A 19953-nucleotide genomic window follows, 5' to 3' on the forward strand; every position below is an offset into this window, starting at 1 on the left:
TGTTTAATTTAGAAATGTTTTATGATAATCAGAAGAGTCAATAGCTTTAATGTAACTTAAACACACAATTTATTTATCTAAGTTGCTATTGAACATTTCTTAATAGAGATGTGTTATTCTTACTTTTTAACCACTTCATGTAGCATATTTTCTACCCCATCTTTATAGAACAAACATAAATCTGAACAGCTAATGCTTGATAAGAGTCACAGTGCTTTAATCTGATTAATTTTATTTCAAATCTTACTTATAAAATTATACAGCATTTACTTTATAACTAGAAAAGATTGTTATTATGTACTAAATGTTAACAGAAGTACTTTTAATATACTGAATTAAGTTTAACTATAAAGAGAAAATGAATAGAAATACAGTGTAGTTAGGTAAAAGTTTGGGATAATTTTGAATATAGATAATGTAAAACTAAACATAATGGAATAGGAAGTTTGGTCAGGAAGAATTCACAGTTTTTTAAAGCCATAAAAGGGCAAACTAAAATCTCATATTACTAAAAGGAAATGCAAAATATACATTCAAGGAAATTAATGTCAGGAAGTTAGTATCTTATGTGAATGTTTATTTTTAATATTGCTCAGGTATTGATCTTAAATGTCACAGAAACTGTGGAAAACTATAGCAACTTAGAAATATTTCTCTTTCGTCTGTTCAGCAGGAAATCAAGCTTTTTTAGGATGTATTTTGCATATTGAAAGACCTGAATTAACCCTGCCTTGAATAGAGAGAAGAGCAGAGGCACGAAGAAAGCAGAAAATCTATGGAGAGTTAGATATATTTCACTTGTTTTCATGTGTCCTATTGAGGCAATTATGAGTAATAGTTTGTTGTTTACTCATCAAGAGTCTTTTAAAAGTGAAAATCAAAACAGGTAGCAGGGAAAGCTTTTCAAATGCTGAAATAAAACATATCTCCTAATGATTAGTTTTTTCATGCACTTTCTAAAATACCAGAGAAGGACCCTAGTGAAAATCAATTCACCATTTCCTCTTGAGTGTCCACTGTTGCTGAAACTGTTCCATCCCAAAATTAGTAATTGGAAAGAAAAAAGCATGCTGCTCAGCAGTTGCTTCCTTGGGAGTTGGACTGTGGGGTTGGAGCTTCAAATAACATAGTCAAGATGACAAAAAAAACTCTCACAAAATGAAGCTTATTAGATTCCTGAGTCAAACTATAATCAGATCAAAATTCCTGCGAAACTCTGCCTTGAAAACACTCTAGCAGAGTTTCTAAGCTACCACTCTGAAAGCAGAATCCATGGCTAATTTCACAGGAAAAGTGATGGGAAAATTAAGGGATGATTTGAAGTTTTTCAGAGAGAAAAGGGAAGGTTCTAAGAAAGATGCTTGGAGATACAAAGGTGCATTGTATACTGTATATAGCAGAGACACCCTGTGGGATGATGAATGTTGAAAGATAATGACATTGGAAATGTTGACTCTAAGCTGTGAAGTGTCTTGACATGTTTGTCTTCTGCAAGCTGTGGGCAGTCATTGTTTTTACATTGACATGTGTCATGGTGTATTTTAGTAAGAAAGCTCACTCTGACAAGAATAAGGAGATGGATTCCAATGGAGGAGATAGGAAGAATGAGTTACTGCAGGCTAAGACAGGTAATATTAAAGACCTCAAGTAGGGCAATGATAGAAAGTAGAGAAGAGTGTTTAGATGTGGCATAAGTTGATGGACAGAGGATTTGGGGGTAGTAGGAGAGGAAAATAGAATTGAGATTCTAATTTCTGTAATTAGGTGGATGGTACTGTCACTAGGCAGTATATAATAAGATGCTTGGGATTTCTGTTTGGTTTGGTTTGGTTTGATTTGGTTTTTCTTGGAGTGGTGAGTGAAGAAGAGAGATGAAGGAGATTTCAGTTTTGATATGTGGTGAATAGTCCATCTGAGTTCTGGCTATTGGAATACGGAATTTGAAATCAAGTAAATGTGTGCAATTCACCATATCTGAGACCACAGGAGTAGTCTGTTAGCTAGGTCCTTTGTGTCTTTGTATATTTTTACAAGACTCTGAGACCAAGATCAACACTAATGTAAAGTTCAGAATATATTATATCTTTAGTAAAGATACTACATTTTTTCATAGAGGGGAGAGCAATCATCCACATTAAATTGTTTGAATTTGGAAATCTGCAAATGTTGAATATGTTCCTCTCAGTTCTTGTTGAGAGTTTTTATTTATTTTTTATCATGTCTTTTACGATCTGAGTTCAATTCACCCAAAGAAACTACAAAGCTTAAAAAGAAAAAAAAATAGTCTTTAAGAATTGATTAGTAGCTTCATTTGCAAATATTTTCTCCCATTCTGAGGGTTGTCTTTTCATCTCATTTATGCTAATCTTTCCTGGAATGCTTTTAAGTTGTCTAAGTACCATAGAACACACTTTTGTTTAAATGCTTTTCTGGTTCTAAATAATCATGACTCAATTTTATCAACTATTATGCAAAATATATTTCACAGTTTAAAGAAGGCAATGATCACCCAATATTCTTTTAAAATAAAGACACTGAAATTCAAAGAAGTTAAATAATTCATAAACAAGAAGCAAGGGCCTGAATACAAGTCCAGGTTTGTCTGACTGCAAAGTATACCCTCATTCAAGTACATTCTGGCTCTTCTTAGGTGAAATAGAACTAAGTATAGGCTAATTGTTCCATGAGAGACTAAGCCTTGAGAGCTTATGAAACTGAAGTCATAGCACTTTCAATCTCGCTATTATACCAGGCCGTTTTCATCTTTTGGTAAATTTAATCATCAGGGATCAGAGTGGCTATTGATTGAAGTATTCTGAAAAAAGCGATTTGATTCCATGGTTTTATGTGGTTTTTGTGCCCTCCCCCTAACTCCTCACTGGACTCGACACAACCTTAGCTAACCATAATACTCTCAACCTTAATTTTATGTTGACAATACAATGATAAAAAGAAATATAATTAGCTCACATGTTAGGGAGCTCACACTCTTTTGTGAATCCTTGGAAAGCACATGTTTGATCATTTAAAAGGGAATCTAATAATTATATTGTTAGAATGCATTATAATTTGTTGAATGCTTTTAAATATAACATGTCATAATTATCACTTATTTCAGTTGAATTTAAAATATAAGACCCTGTGAGAAGAAGTAAAAAAAATCCTAGCTCTAAGTGCAATTCTCTAATCCACTAATACGGTTACCCTTGATTAGCTAGCTTGTCACATTATCACCTTCGATAAAGAAAACCCAGAATGGGAGGGTACCATGGGTGTAACAAAACACCATACCTTGTAAATTGATATTCATTCGTAAAAGCATAAGGTAGTACCACTATAAAAACATACTGTATTCAGTTATGTATTACAGTCACAAAAACAGTTAATAGAAACATCAAAAAGCTGTGCCTGACAAAGGAATTTTTTGTTACAATAGCACTAAGGAAACTATTGATGTATTTCATTGTAGTAACCAGTACAGTAATGCCAAATGAGATAAATTCATTAATAGGACACTGAAATGAGAATAGAAAATGACTTAGTCACAGCTGTCCAGTTTAGAATACATATTATTTTATGACTTTTTCTTCATTATGCTGACAATGATAACTGGTAGGAAAATAGATAATAAAGGAAGAGAGGTTTTAAAAAAGAAAACATGACAAATACATTATATTTTTGTAAGTCTGCCTAAAGAGTAATCTTATTTAAAAATATATAAATGAACTTATATGAAAACTAAAGACATGTTATTTGCAAATAAACAGAAATTTGAGTGGAAATTATGAATATGGAGTATTTATTGCCATTCAGGTTAGGAAAAAATCCACAATATATATATTATTCACATATATAAAACCTCTATCACTGAAATTCTCATTTTTATAAATAGTTAAACATTTAACACATAAATACATACTCTCCCCTGGCCCTCTATATCTACAAGCATTTCGGACATAAAGCTGAAAATTTCCTCAGTGTTAATAGTGTTTATTTTTAAATGTTTAAAGAATTTTTGTACGAAAATAGCTTTTTTAAATAAGTTTTTATGTTGAAACAATGCAAAAAATTATAAAAAGCTTCAAAGTACTATACAAATAACTTTTCTGAACTACTCGATGGTAAATTGCAAACCTGGTGTCCCATCATTCCCCAGTACTTTAGTGTGTATTTGTTACAAACAAGAACATTCTCCTACCAAACCAAAGCAACCATCCAAATTAACATTGATACATTGCTACCATCTAATCATCAGACCCTACCCAAGTTTTGCCAGGTGTCCCAATAATTTTATTTTTTTAATAGCAGAAGAACCAATTCAGAAACACTGCTTTTAGTTATAATGCCTCTTTAGTCTTCAGTCTGAAACATTCCCTCCATCTTTTCTTAACTTTCATGATCTAACATCTCTCATTAACAGTGCTTTAATGTACCTCTGGTTTCAATTTATATTTATAATTCAAGGGGATCTTTTTCTTAGAGTATTTCCAGATAACATACTATGCTTCTGCACCTTCTGTGAATATATGTGTGTTGTGTGTGTGTCTTTAGACATTCACAGAGGGAGAATACTGTAGAGTTTCTGAACCTTTGTCTTTGGGTGGGGGGGAACACAATAAAAGCAATGATGCTCAAGGAATAAAATCATGTAAATAATAGATACATCATTTACTAGTTTTCAAGCTTACATAGCCTAGAAGTTTCAAAGTATCAGTCATGCTTATACTTGGAAAGTCTTCCTTTCAATTATTCCTTAATGATTTTTTTCTATGGAGAGTCCAAAAATTGTCATAGATGATAGTGAAATAGAATTCAATTAACAACCCCAAAGAAAATTTGCTCAATAAAATGTTATATTTTGAGTGAATATACTAGAAACAGTTATATGATTAAAATAATCCACTCGGGCTTCCGTGCTGGCGCAGCGGTTGAGAGTCCGCCTGCCGATGCAGAGGACACAGGTTCGTGCCCCGGTCAGGGAAGATCCCACATGCCACGGAGCGGCTGGGCCCGTGAGCCACGGCCGCTGAGCTTGCGCGTCCGGGGCCTGTGCTCCGCAATGGGAGAGGCCACAACAGTGAGAGACCCACGTACCACAAAAATAAAATAAAATAAAATAAAATAATCCACTCAACAAATTTGGTTCTTTAAAATTGAGAGGGCCCTCTATTTGGTGCTCTGTCATAGTATACTAGGTATTTTGACAAGGCTTATTTTACATAAAAAGCCAAATCTACTTCTAGGTGAAAATAAAAATGTGAAAACTCACAATGGGCTATGAATATATTGGAAATAGAGACAATTCGGATTTTACAACTAATATGTTTCTGGATTCCATAGCTTTTTCCAGCTTCACAAACAGTCTAGGATCTAAAAGAAGTCGTTGCTACTTCAGACTTATCATTTCTCTAATTGAATCCCTTCTTCTAACAACTCTTAGAGTTCCTTATCCACCAAGTTCATCCATTTTTCCCTTTTTGGATTTGTTCACCAGGGTTTACTTACTTATTGATATTTCCCCAGCAATTCCACTGCAACATGTTTGAAATTTTCCTCTCTTAGTTATTCTATTATGACAGCGGATCGAGGAATCACATTTCATGCCTTGTGTTCCCAGGTGGCAGGGCAAATATAAACATTAATATTAGCTTAACCTGTGTTTCCTTTCTTCATATTATTTCATATTTTTATAATTATCACAGACAAATTTACACAACATCATATTTTGGCTCAATTTGAAACAAAGTCACAGTCATAACGTTATCAATGGACAAGCCATATTTTAACTTTAAGGTTTTAGAAAAATTCTCATAAAAATGGAAAATGTTTATTTAAAGATTAAACCCACCATTATTACTAACCATTTGTATGCTGTTACGTTACCTCCATGGAAATGGTTCCTCAATTTCATTTTAAAATATTATCTTATCCCTTTATTTTCATCTTGACATATGTTTCTTAACTAAATGTATCACTTTTTAATGACAAAGTCAAAGAAATAAGTCATAATACTTTTGGACTTTCTTTAGTTGTTATAAATATTAATTGCCTTAATTTGAAATTATTTTCTTCCATTGTCATGACTTGGTTATTATATGTAACTTGAAACCACCTGAAGAAGAGAGAGAGAGAGAGAGAGAGAGAGAGAGAGAGAGAGAGAGAGTGTGTGCATGTGTGTGTGTAGGTTTAAAATTCAAGGCTCAGGTATCAGCCATTGAGAATCCACTAACCATTTATTCTTTTTGCCTTCATGATGCTCATCAAAGACTCATCTTATTTTAATATTTTGTATCTTATATTATTTTCTCTGGGAAAAAATAATCAAGTGACACAAAATGTCCAGGTCACATGACAGATATTTCTCATTGTGAATCAATATATCAGCATTCTTGTTTATTTATTGAGTACTCCCCTATATGCTGGGCACTGCTTTAGGCATGGGAGATTCAGCAGTGACAAAACAGAAAAAATTCCTTTTCTGAACAGAACTTATGTTCTCCTGAGAAGACCATCTCCAAGCAAACAAAAAGTCAATACAATTTAGAGACCCATAAGTGTGAAAAATCAAATGGAAGAGTGAAATGGTATAAAGGCTAAGGGGGAGCAACCTTATATGATGTGATCGGGGAAAGCCTCCAAGGAGGCACCATTTGAAGAAAGATAGGAATCCTAAGGAAGCTCTAGCCTGAAAAGATTTGAGGTAAGAGAATTCCAGAGAGAAACAGATAGTGCAAAAGCTCCAAAATGGGAACAAACTCATTTTTGGACTACCCTTCAAAATTAATTAAGAGGATAATTCTGCTATGAGGACAAATTTTATCATAGAAGTGAAAGGGTTTTTCTTTTTGGTTATCTAGTTTTTTCCAGATATTCAATGTGCCCAATTATTACACACAATCAAGAATGACTGTGTCAATGAGTTTTAAGCAAATGTGTACCTTAGGAAAGGAACAGTGTGAAAAACTTGATAATACTAAGTTCTATTTAATAACAGAAAGAATTTGTCCTAGAATCTGCACATATCAAAATGTCTCTATCAGTTTACTTTAAAGAGACATTTTAATGTATGTTATATCATAATTCTTCACATTTTTACATTTTTCATAGCTTGCCAGGCATTTAGACTTTAAGACAGAAGATGAAAAGAAGAGAAAATCACTGAAGACCTGCTAAAGATTTGACATCTTGTTTGTGTCCATGAGGAAATCATGAGCTATTTCTTCTTGGAGTAATTATTAAAAAGTTAAATTGCTTTTCATAAAACTATCTTTCTTCCTTTATTTTCATTAGAAGTGTAAAAATAAAGGATAGTAGAAAGCTCTCATATGTCTCTCTATTACAGGTCTAGATTGGTGATCAGAAGGTACTACATATAATACATAGTAAAAACAGAGTTTATCTTTATTCACGACAGATCTTTCTGCAGTTCTCATTTTTATAGACATCAAAACTAGGATAAAGTTCACCATACAAATGCATGCCCTTGGTTCTTTTGATTTTTGTCTATAAGGTAAAAAATAAGCATACTAGATTGAAAATAATTTTTCAGATTTTTTAAATGTAAAAACTGTAACAGCTATACAAATTGTACAAATATAACAGTCTACCAAGGAGACCCTGTGTCATTTCCACACATCTTTACAAGTTTTTTAAAAAATGCCAAACAAAGTTAAATGCATATTATTCTACTTATTTGAATTCTGTTTGATGCTGGGCCACTGTCTCACAGCCTACAGAATACCCATTCACCAATTATGAGCATTGTTACTCATTACTCTGAACTGTTCACACATCTATCTCATATAAAGTCCATATTACCCATCTATGGTCAGGCTTTATATTTAAAATTTATATTTTAAAAATACATATTTAAAAACCTGACAACCTGTATCAGATTTATTTTTTATTTCATATCAAAGCTGTTATTTAAGAACAGAGGGGAAAGGATTCTCCTCCACACCATCAATATTTTCTCTTTGACCCAAATGTTCATGTTTAGGTGAAGGAGACAATTGATCTTTCACCATAGTTTAGTGTGTAATTAGCCTTGTTTTCACTCTACTTTAAATGTAGACATTTAAAATATGGGGGATGGAAATGCATTTGCAGTAGATTAATGCTGAACAAGTAACACTTTCAACCATATTCGCATTTCTGTTTGTGCCCCCAATGTGGAAGAGGTGCCTTCCAAGACTATGCATAGTGCTTTGGCTTAGAGAAAGACCACTCAAAAGTGCAGGGTATCCACATATGGTGACATTCCTCCTTTTCACTTTCTTTCCTTGTCTTCCACTTATGGAGGAATGAATAGATGTTTTATCTCTATGTATATATTTAAATTAAATCTGTATAATTATTGAAAGCTTTATATTGCCCTGACAGAATTTTCGTACATATCTATGTAACAAAATGTACTTGAGAGTATTGTATTGATATAAAAAAATCAATGAAATTCAGTGTAGTTTTCTTAGAGAAGGAATATAAAAAGAAAAAAATAAAATTAAGTTTTGGTTCAGCAGACAAAAGGTCTCTAAATCCTGCTGATACGTTTCAAAATTAATCACTGTACTCAATATTTTTCAGCAATACTGCAGGAGGGTTAAAATAGCAACATAGTACTTTCAATATTTTAACTGTAGCATATACAAGTCATAATTATTTATTTGAGTAAAAAAATCCCCACTTTAAATAATTTTTGAGTTTCAAAGATATTTTTTTCTGTACAGCACAGAATTCTATCATTAGACATAAATAAGGCAAAGCAGGATGAAACAAGTTTATTAAACTAAACATTGAATAAAATGTTGGAGATTAGTTTTGACATAATAATATTCTGTATTTTTATGTAAACCAGATTTTAAACAGACTATTAAAAAGGTACAGTTTGAAAGAATGTATAAATATAAAATTTCTGCCAAATCATTTTAGGATCTCTAAGAACATTTTAATCATTTTTATGAAATATTTTTGTGTATTTTTGATTTAAAAACTGAAAATTATCTCAAACTATAAATTAACTTGAAATGTTAAACATTCTATTAGGTTGAACCTTTTGAAACTGTTGATTGTTTGGGGACTATAAAAATGTCAGTTTCTTAAGTTTCAATGCAGTAACTTCCTGGTGTGTATGTTTAAGAAGAATATTAAATGGACTCTTCCCACCTTCACTTGTAATTACACAGTTTTATAAAGCAGATACATTCTTAATATGAATCCCTTATAATACACTGTACATTTTAGCCTCTAGAAAAAAATTGTAGAAAAATTAACTCAATCATAATGACAAAGCGTAGCCAAGATAAAAAATAGCTGTCTTTTTCCTACTAGTGAAAAATCACAATTCAAATTTAGAAAATACTCAGCCACTTACTTTGGTAGAGTTTTCAAGTGATTTTCTCTTAACTCCAATATCCGCAATTTGGCAAGTCTGTAGAAATAAATTTAAAAATTGCTTCTTAATATTTCTCTATAAAACAATATTCTTATGGTAAAGTAAACCGTTACTTTATTATCCAAACAACTATGTCCAAACATTATATACCATGGTTACAGATTTTTAAGAATTATGCAAATTGGTTATGAGTAGGGTTGCATCAACATTGGAGAATAACAAATATCTCTTTCCTAAAAATGAAGTTCTTTCAAAGATATCATTGAGACCAAGTCATCTAAATCTCCTATGTTTTATAAAATTATATTCACTGTTGTTTGACTGTATGCATTCAACAGATTATTGAATATCTACTAAATACTAGATGCTGCATTCACTGAAACATGGTGATACTTCCACTCAAGAGACAATAAATGAATTTTAACACAAATAATATAGCATAGTGGTTAAAAGCTTGAGCTTTGTGATCAGACAGATCTGGGTAATATTCAGACTCTTTCATATCCTATCTGTTTTTTGCCGTGTGACACTGGGCAAATTAATTAACTTCTCATAACTCCAGTTTCCTCATCTATAATGAGTATGTGATAATAGTACAAAATTTATAGGGTTTTGAATATTAAATGATGTCACACATGTAAAGCATAATGCCTGGCACACCATAAGTTTTAGTATGTGTTAAGTTATTACTATTCTTTAATTGAAAAATGGGAAAAGTGCTATAATATACCATATTTAATTGACTCTGAGATTAACATCTGAACATTTCAAGTGGATGCACATTTAAAAATGTAAAGTATCATCTATCGTATGACAGTACTGGAGTTGGAATAATCTTGTGAAGGGGATGAGAAGTGTTCACAGTTTCTGTTGCTTGCATAACATTTGTAATTAGAAATGCATTTCACATTTAAGTATTTGTTAGTGTTTGCAATCTGGGACATGCTATTGTTACTAATGCCTATACTGAGCTTTAAAATGTACTCAGTTGAGGCTACCTTAGGACAAATATTAATTGAATTATCCAAATCCTTAGTGATGTGGGAATATTTCACTATTTGAACTATACAATTCACCTACAAGGTCCCATATTTACTGTGCTTTTAGATATTCAACTAGTTCTCTTCTCCTTTCCTTTGTGTTTTGAGTTCTACCAAATTTCCAATTTAATTTTAATCTTATAACTCAATCTTTATTTGAAATAAAGTAATTTAGTTCTTCAGAGCATGGGTATATCACTAGTTAAAGAAGTTCCATAAACATTTATATATCTCAAATCTTCATATTTGTACTGTTGTAATAATATTTTATGACTTAGTTTGGCCTTTAGGGGCACTAAATCTCAGGTTTTGGAAAGTATCTTAAAACATTCTTTGTTAAATTATCCAGCTGAAAGTTATAGAGCTTTTTAGATTACAATAATAAAATAGAGCATTTTTTTGGCAGACAATTCACATAAAATTTAATTCTAATTTCTAAGTGGTTTGGGTTTTGATATTATGTTATCTGATTGCTCAAATTTCTTCCCCTATATTAGGACTAGTAAAAAAGAACGGACAAAATGCAAAAGTGTATCTTAGGGAGATAAACATTTCCTGATTTAATAAACCAAAGGTATATTTGTAGTGTTATCATCAGTACCAGAAGGAAAATCTACTTTATGTGGACAAATGGTGAAGTATCAATTCATTTAGAAACGAGGCAAATGCTCTTTTGAATATCTGTGAATTTTCAGAACTTCCCAAGTGTATGGTATTCATAGGTATTGTGAAATCATGATCTACAAAAGTAAGGGAATTTGGAAGCAACTTTCAAGGTGATTTCTGTATGCAAATGGAGGCTGCTACCTGTTAAGGGACTTCATTATTCCACTGGGTTCTTCTTAATGTCATATATTAGCTTCTGCCAACAGATTGGTGTTGAGTTACACTCAGTCAGTTATTCGAACAATTTTAAAGATGATCATTTAGAAAAATGCAGTTAACAATAAACTTAAAATTCTTAACTTTCAAGATATATCTTTTATATTTAAAATAGCCAAGACATGGAAAGAAAGTTTCCATTGACAGATAAATGGATAAAGAAAATGTGTGCATATATATGTATGCATGTGTGTGTGTGTATATATATATATATATATATAAAGCCATAAAAAAGAAGAAAATCTTGCCATTTGCAACAACATGGATGGACCTTGAGGGCATTATGCTGAGTGAAATAAGTTGGGCAGAGAAAGACAAATACTGCGTGATCTCGCTTACATGTGAAATCTAAAAAGAAAAAAAAACCTCATAGAAAAAGAGATCAGATTTGTGGTTACTAGAGGTGGGGGTGGGGTGGGGGAAACTGGGTGAAGGTAGTCAAAAGACACAACTTTACAGTTATAAGATAAATAAGTACTAGGGATGTAATGCACAACAGTATTACTATAGTTAACACTGCTGTATGGCACATGGTATATTTGAAAGCTCCTAAGAGAGTAAATTCTAAAAATTTTCATCACAAGGCAAAAAACTTTTTCTTTGTAATTATATGAGATAATGGATGTTAACTAAATTTATTGTCCTAATCATTTTGTAATAAATTTGTCATTACTATGTTATATACCTTAAACTCATATAGTGCTGTGTCAATTATACCTCAATAAAACTGAAAGAAAAAAATTCACTCTAGAACATCTAGAAAACATTGAAAATATAAAGATGAAAATAAAAATCATCCATAATTTCACTTCCAAGGAAATAGTCTTTTACTTCATGTACATTCATATTAGTATGGAAAACACAGTTTATATATAGCTATGATATGTTTTGAACATAACATCATAGGAATTAATAGATATTCCTCTAGGCAAGATTATAAATTGCTACATGGTATTGTCATATGGATGTACCATAATATATTCAACCAATCTCCTAGATGGATGTGTGCTTCCATATTTTTTTATAATGATAAACATCCTTGTCCATAAATCCTAGTGTGATACATGATGATATGATACATTTCTAGAAATGAATTACAAAGGCAGTGGTTGTAAATATTTTCAAATCTTTTAAAGCACACTGCCCTGCAAGGAGTATATAACATTCTGCAGTTTCATCAGCAGTGTGAGGTTATCTCTTTCCTCATGGTCTATAAATAACTTTACACGTTTTATAACATGCTAGAGCACAAAGGCCCTTTGTTGTCATATTAATTTGTGCTATTTTTATTATTTATGATGATAAACATTTTTTGTGTTGCCAATTTGTACATTTATTATGAACTGCCAGTATGTGTCATTTACCCATTTTTTTCTAATGAGAACTTTAACTTCATACTCATTTGTAAGAATTCTTTTTAAGTTAAGGATATAATTTACTTTCCATATTCGGTGGAAATATTTTCCTATTTATTGTTTTACCTTAATTTAAAAACTATTTTCTAATATTATTTTATTTTAAAAGCATTTTATGAATTCAAATCTATCCATTTATGATATTTTCTTTTGTTTCTATGCTATAAAGGCATTTTCCAACCCAAGAGTCAAAAATATCCATGTGCATATTTTTCCAGATCATTTCTGATTTTATTTTTTTATATTTAACTCTTTAATTCATCTGGAATTTGATTATTAATGACATGTAAAGACCTAACTTTATTTTTTGCAAAATGTTTCATTAATTGACATGGTCTCATTTACTGGACAAGAATGAGGGTGTCTTTAATTCCAATGGTCACTTTTGAAGCCTCACCTACTGGTGCTGGTACAGTACTTATCTAAAGTGAAAGACAATGTATCGTTTAAACTTCTTATTCTTACCTTCCAAAATTGGCTGGAAGAAATTCAAGAAAGGCATCATTCAGGTAGAGCTGGGTCAGGTTTAGAAGCTGTGTGAAGCCATCAGGGAGTCTAGAAAGGAGTTAAAGGTTTAGTCATTGCATAGATGTTGCCATAGAAACAGAACAAAAAATATATCTCTAAGGAGAAAAAATAGCAGTGTAATACATTTTCAACTCTCCTTCAGTATCACAGTAATGGAAGGATTTACTGAGCATGTTGTTACAGCTTGAAAATTTTGCCTGTTATTTAAATAAATTGGCATTCACCCACCTCCACACTGCTTTCCTATGCTGAGATTTATGTCATTGCCAAAGTCAGAGACATCATTTCTTACTGTTGCCCTAACCTTATACACACCAGTGAGATATTTTTATGGAAATTTCAAGTTGTATGACATGTTTTGTAATTTTAAATTTAATGTTCTTTCTCAATAGCATATTCACATATATAGTCAGGCAATGCTATCTACTCATTCAGTTAATCATTAAAATTTGTCTACAGTTTGTGACAATGATGACTAAAGCTGCCCAACATGAAAAGGGAAGGAGTATTTTGTCCCTTTAACTGATAATTTCTTTAACGCAGGCCCAACATACATGTACATTATAATTCAAATTGATCCAATTCATGTGCATTGAATAAAAACATTGTCACAGTAATTAAACCGAATCCTAAAGACTTTAAGAAGCATTAAAAGAGTTGAGAAAATATCCTATGGGAAAATCTTACTACTTAGATAAAACAATTATTTGAAATGTTTAAGTAAGTTTTACCAAAAAGATTTAACTCCAGGATTTTTCTTAAAAGGATATTATTTTTTAATAATTAAATTTCTACTTAAAAATTTTAATGTCTTTATCTAGGCTTTAGACAAGACCATATTCTTTCACAAAATACTTCTAAATACTGTTCATATCTGCTTTCCCCTAAAATTCCAATCTATCTCCTTCCTTGAATTTACTGACAAAATTATTTAAAGAGCTGCCTCTACTCACTATTTTTTACTTTACTCCACAAGCTATTGCTTTCTGGCATCTACCCTAACTTTATTACTGAAACTGCACTCACCAAAGGCTCTTAAGCCCTAATTCCATTAACTTCATTTCATTTTGTAACCCACATTGCCTAACAACAGTTGCCATCACTGACTGTTCTCTCCTTCTGGACTTCTAATATACTTTTCCTGCTCTTCCCCCTACTCCTGGAAAACTATATCTGAGTTTCATTGCATGGTTTCTCTTCCTCTGACCAATCTTTGGTTATGAAATGTTTTATGTATATAAAAGAGTATAGCAGAACACTCTATACATAAATCACAGCAAGTTCCTTTTTGACCCACGCCCTGGAGAAATGGAGATAAAAACAAAAATAAACAAATGGGACCTAATGAAACTTAAACGCTTTTGCACAGCAAAGGAAACCATAAACAAGATGAAAAGACAACCCTCAGAATGGGAGAAAATATTTGCAAATGAAGCAACTGACAAAGGATTAACCTCCAAAATTTACAGGCAGCTCATGCAACTCCATATCAAAAACACAAACAGCCCAATCCAAAAATGGGCGGAAGACCTAAACAGACATTTCTCCAGAGAAGATATACAGATTGCCAACAAACACACAAAAGAATGCTCAACATCATTAATCATTAGAGAAATGCAAGTCAAAACTACAATGAGGTATCATCTCACACCAGTCAGAATGGCCATCATCAAAAAATCTACAAACAATAAATGCTGGAGAGGGTGTGGAGAAAAGGGAACCCTCTTGCACTGTTTGTGGGAATGTAAATTGATACAGCCACTATGGAGAATAGTATGGAGGTTCCTTAAAAAACTAAAAATAGAACTACCATATGACCCAGCAATCCTACTACTGGGCATATACCCTGAGAAAACAATAATTCAAAAAGAGTCATGTACCCCAATGTTCATTGCAGTTCTATTTACAATAGCTAGGACATGGAAGCAACCTAAGTGTCCATCGACAGATGAATGGATAAAGAAGATGTGGCACATATGTACAATGGAATATTACTCAACCATAAAAAGAAACGAAATTGAGTTATTTGTAGTGAGGTGGATGGATCTAGAGTCTGTCATTCAGAGTGAAGTAAGTCAGAAAGAGAAAAACAAATACAGTATGCTAACACATATATATGGAATCTAAAAAAAAAAAAGTTTCTGAAGAACCTTAGGGTTAGGATAGGAATAAAGATGCAGATATAGAGAATGTACTTGAGGACACAGGGAGGGGGAAGGGTAAGCTGGGACAAAGTGAGATAGTGGCATGGACTCATATATACTACCAAGTGTAAAATAGATAGCTAGTGGGAAGCTGCCGCATAGCACAGGGAGATCAGCTCCGTGCTTTGTGACCACCTAGAGGAGTGGGATAGGGAGGAAGGGTGTGAGGGAGATGCAAGAGGGAGGAGATATGGGGATATATGTATATGTATAGCTGATTCACTTTGTTATAAAGCAGAAACTAACACACCATTGTAAAGCAATTATACTCCAATAAAGATGTTAAAAAAAAATAAAAGAGTATATATGTACCCACAGTATAATTTAATAAATAGAATCAGTACCTTTAACACCCTCTAGGTGTCCCTCCCTGACTACATCTATTTGCCCCACAAATTCCTGAATGATGTTTACTTTTCTGCTTTTTAAGGAGTTTTACCACACCTATTTAAATCCCTAAAAAAAGAAAAAAAGTCACATGGTTTTGCATGTTTTTGAACTTTATGTTGCATGTTTTTGAACATTGCATGTTTTGAACATCAAATCATACTATGAATATTTTTTCTGAGACTTTTAATAATTCATATTATTAAATAATTCACTGATTAGTTAAATGAAATTCATTTATTTTGAGGTAGGTGACTGATCACCATAGCATAGTATTCCACTGTATGAATATACCACTATTTATTTATCATTCTCTATCAAATTGAACATTACAGCTGCTTCTAGTTTTTTGTTTGTATTTCTGTTATATGTTCTATTTATTTTTAACATATATTCTGGTGTACAAGAGTTTACTTAAGTTATATTTCTGGTTACAAGAGATTAATGTCCCTATGAATAGGTCTCAGCTAATGACTAGAAGGAGTATAAATACCTCAGCTCCCTCACCCATTGTGCTTAACAAGTCTGTGATATATGTTTAAACTGTTTCCCAGCATTTCCCACAAAGATTAAGGTCCAGTGGTCCATACTAGTAAATAGCTTGATAACATATCTTTAACTGCTATTTTCTTAGATTATTTTCTAAATATATTGCTTGAATTACTTTCTAAACTTTTCTGCTGGGGAACCCAAACTAAACACAATTAATATTTGTATATCAATTTGGTAGGAATTCTTTATACACTCTTAAGACACTGATCTTATATGTATAATTTTTGCTACAAATATCTTGGTTCAATTTGTATTTTGGAGTTGGATTGTTTGTTTCTGGCTTCATAGAGTATGTTTCCATAAATTTGCTCCCAAAGAGAGGTAGGATTCATAAAAACAGAAAAGAGAGAGAAAGGAGGCAGGGGAGGAGTGAGGGGTTCTATAACATAGAGGTAAGAATTCACCTGAGATGGGTGACAAAGAGAAGATGAGTTCTAGAGGGAATACTTTATGTATAAGAGTATTAGAAATTAAGATTTGAGAATATTAGTAGGGGACAGGATTTATAGGATACTTAATGCTTGAGGCAAAGTTTTGAACTTTATCCTATAAGATTAAAAAGAATTTATTGTAGATCTTTGTTTTTCTCTATTTTTTGCTTTCTATAATACATTAGAGCTCATATGCTGATAGTAAAATAGTTTTTATGATAATGGCACAGATGTCCAATGGATTACAATTCAATTTAACTACTATCTTACTTTGATGTCCTTTTGGTTTCTATAGTCATTTGAGAAAATAAATCATTTATGACTTTTCAAAAAAGAAGATTAAAATGTGTAAAATGAGAAGAATGTTAAAACTTTTTATCTAATAATTTATTTTAACATTGTAACTATTAATAAATAAAAATCCTTTAAAAACACCAATTTTCTAGTTATAGGAACAGTTTGAACTACTCAGCTTACCTTAATCTATTTTTCCACACATGTATGCACTAAATGGTATTACATTGTACTACTTCTTTTGATAAAAAATATATTTCTTTAGGCTGCTTCTCTGGCAAAGTTAATCATGTAAGAAAATCTGGCTCTTACATAGAACACTTCTCTAAGGATTTAAGAATTGACTACACTGGGCAGATTCCAATTGCAAAATTGGACTGCCAAAAATAAGTTATATGAAAAAACCAGAATACAAAGTAAGACAGTTGTTTCAGTCTGCTTATAAACAAAGATGTGTTGACACTGTATATCGAATCTTTCTTTTCTAAAAATGTAGAATTAAAAGGTATATTTATACAGTATGTCTTGTTTAATAGCACGTGTATTTTTTATTTCAATTTACTTAAATAAGAATTTGTTGAATGGTTACTCTGCACTGAGATTCAAAATTAATGCTTTCTTCCTCATCTTCTCCACAGCATTATATTCATAGGTTTAGCAAAATGCTTATAACAATTATATTTTATACAAGTTTTGGGAATTTTTTATTCCTGGAATAGATTATACATTCTTTGAGGACAAGGAATTTTTTAAATCTCTGCAATAATCTAGTATTGTATTTTGAAAACATATTATTTGAAAATATATATTCAGTAGGTCTGCTAAACAGATATTCAACTTTATTCATTATTAATTTTATGGTATGATTTTGTAGCTTTAATAGTGACAGTGGTCCCACTTGTCAACATCACAACTTCCAGAGGAACATACAAGGACCTGCAAGGAAGAAGATATTCCTTAGCAAGCTAGATAAACTCAATGAAGATGAAAGTCATGGGCTGTCTTTATCCTCCTCCAAGATACTCAATGAAATCCAACATTTTACGCTAAGTAAGGGAACTCTAATGAAAGGTTTTCACATTCCTAAAGGCTTTCACATTCCTAAAGTAACTGTGGTTTTCCACATTTGACTGATTTATTAAAAAATTAAAAGTATTTTTAAAAATATATACTGGCAAACAATTCTCTCTCTAAGGAAACATTTTCATGTTATTAATGGCTGAAATTAAAAGTGGAGAAAAGGGAACATTCTTACACTGTTGGTGGGAATGTAAATTGGTACAGCCACTAAGGAGAACAGTATGGAGGTTCCTTAAAAAACTAAGAACTACCATATGACCCAGCAATTCCACTACTGGGCATATACCCAGAGAAAACCAGAATTTGAAAAGATACATGCACCTCAATGTTCATTTCAGCACTATTTACGATAGCCAGGAGATGGAAGCAACCTAAATGTCCATCAACAGAGGAATGGATAGAGAAGTGGTACATATATACAATGGAATATTACTCAGCCATAAAAAATAACAAAATAATACCATGTGAAGCAACATGGATGGACCTAGAGATTGTCATACTGAGTAAAATAAGTCAGACACAGAAAGACAAGTATCACATGATATCGCTTACATGTGGAAACTAAAAAAAAGGGTACAAATGGATTTATTTACAAAACGTAAGTAGAGTCACAGAGGTAGAAAACAAACTTATGGTTACCAGGGGATAAGGTTGGGGGAGGGATAAATTGGGAGATTGGGATTGACATATACACACTATTAAATATAAAATAGCTAACTAATAAGAACCTGCTGTACAGCACAGGGAACTCTACTCAATAGTCTGTAATGGCTGATATGGGAAAAGTATCTAAAAAAAAAAAGAGAGGATATATGTATATGTATAACTGATTCACTTTGCTGTACACCTGAAACTAACACAAACTGTAAATCAACTATACTCCAATAAAATTTTTTTAATTAGCATATTCAAATTGCAATAAAGAAAGCACACTAGAATCAGACACCTAAAATGTTTAGTGCTTGAGCACATGGGCATTGATGTCAGAAGACCTAAGTTTGAATCACAGTTCTTTCAATTATTTATCTCTGTAACTTTTACAGATCACTTAATCTTTGTAAGACTCAGTTTCCTTCTTTATAAAATGATCATACTAATATCCACTTCCAGAGTCGCTCCAATGAGTAAATGATTGATTACCCACCCCATATTAAGAACTCACTAAACTGGAGCAATTTTATTACTTTTCCTTGGTATTGTTTTTATTCTGATCTTTCAAAATTAACTAGACTACTAATTTAAATACTTTTATCAGTGCTAATTTTATTGTTGGAATAGGCAGATTAAGATTGGCTGCAGACATCCTTGTTTCAACATTTTTCTTTTCTAATTGCATTTACTTTAGAAGTTTAATGAAAACTTATTACAGGCATTTGACCTCCATTAGAACAGTTAAACAAAATTAAAATACAGGTGATATAAATTTTGATTAAGGAGTCAATGTCAAATCTCCTACTCTAATTGGAAAGATATTTTACATCTAAATATTTTAATTTATAACCTTCAAGTTATAAAATTAACCTAACATTATCAGAGAACATTTAGAAAATAAAGAGAAAAGAAAAATGTTGCTCATAATTCCACCTCCTTAACACAACTATTATTACCATTTTATGTATTTAATTTTGATCTAATTTCCAATTAATTATTTTAACATCACTGCAAACTTGTATCATGATTTCTCCCTTTACTTTGTAATTATCTTTCAATTTTGCTGCATAACCAGAGTGACTACATAATCTATCATTC

The 19953-nt window shown here is 31.8% G+C and overlaps 1 protein-coding gene across 3 annotated transcripts in view; it reads right to left on the reverse strand.

Annotated features, from left to right (window-relative positions):
* LRRC7 (leucine rich repeat containing 7) overlaps positions 1 to 19953 on the reverse strand; it is a gene marked incomplete at both ends in the record, with an annotated part of 381292 nt that overhangs the window by 227607 nt on the left and 133732 nt on the right. For all 3 annotated transcript variants that reach the window (XM_082833990.1, XM_082833989.1, XM_082833988.1), the window contains 2 exons: positions 9371 to 9427; positions 13194 to 13283. In XM_082833990.1, the coding sequence (XP_082690116.1) occupies positions 9371 to 9427; positions 13194 to 13283 (147 nt within the window). The remainder of the gene's footprint in view (positions 1 to 9370; positions 9428 to 13193; positions 13284 to 19953) is intronic.

The sequence above is a fragment of the Leucopleurus acutus genome, assembly GCF_964270905.1.
Source record: "Leucopleurus acutus genome assembly, chromosome: 2".
In the NCBI taxonomy this organism is placed as follows: Eukaryota; Metazoa; Chordata; class Mammalia; order Artiodactyla; family Delphinidae; genus Leucopleurus; species Leucopleurus acutus.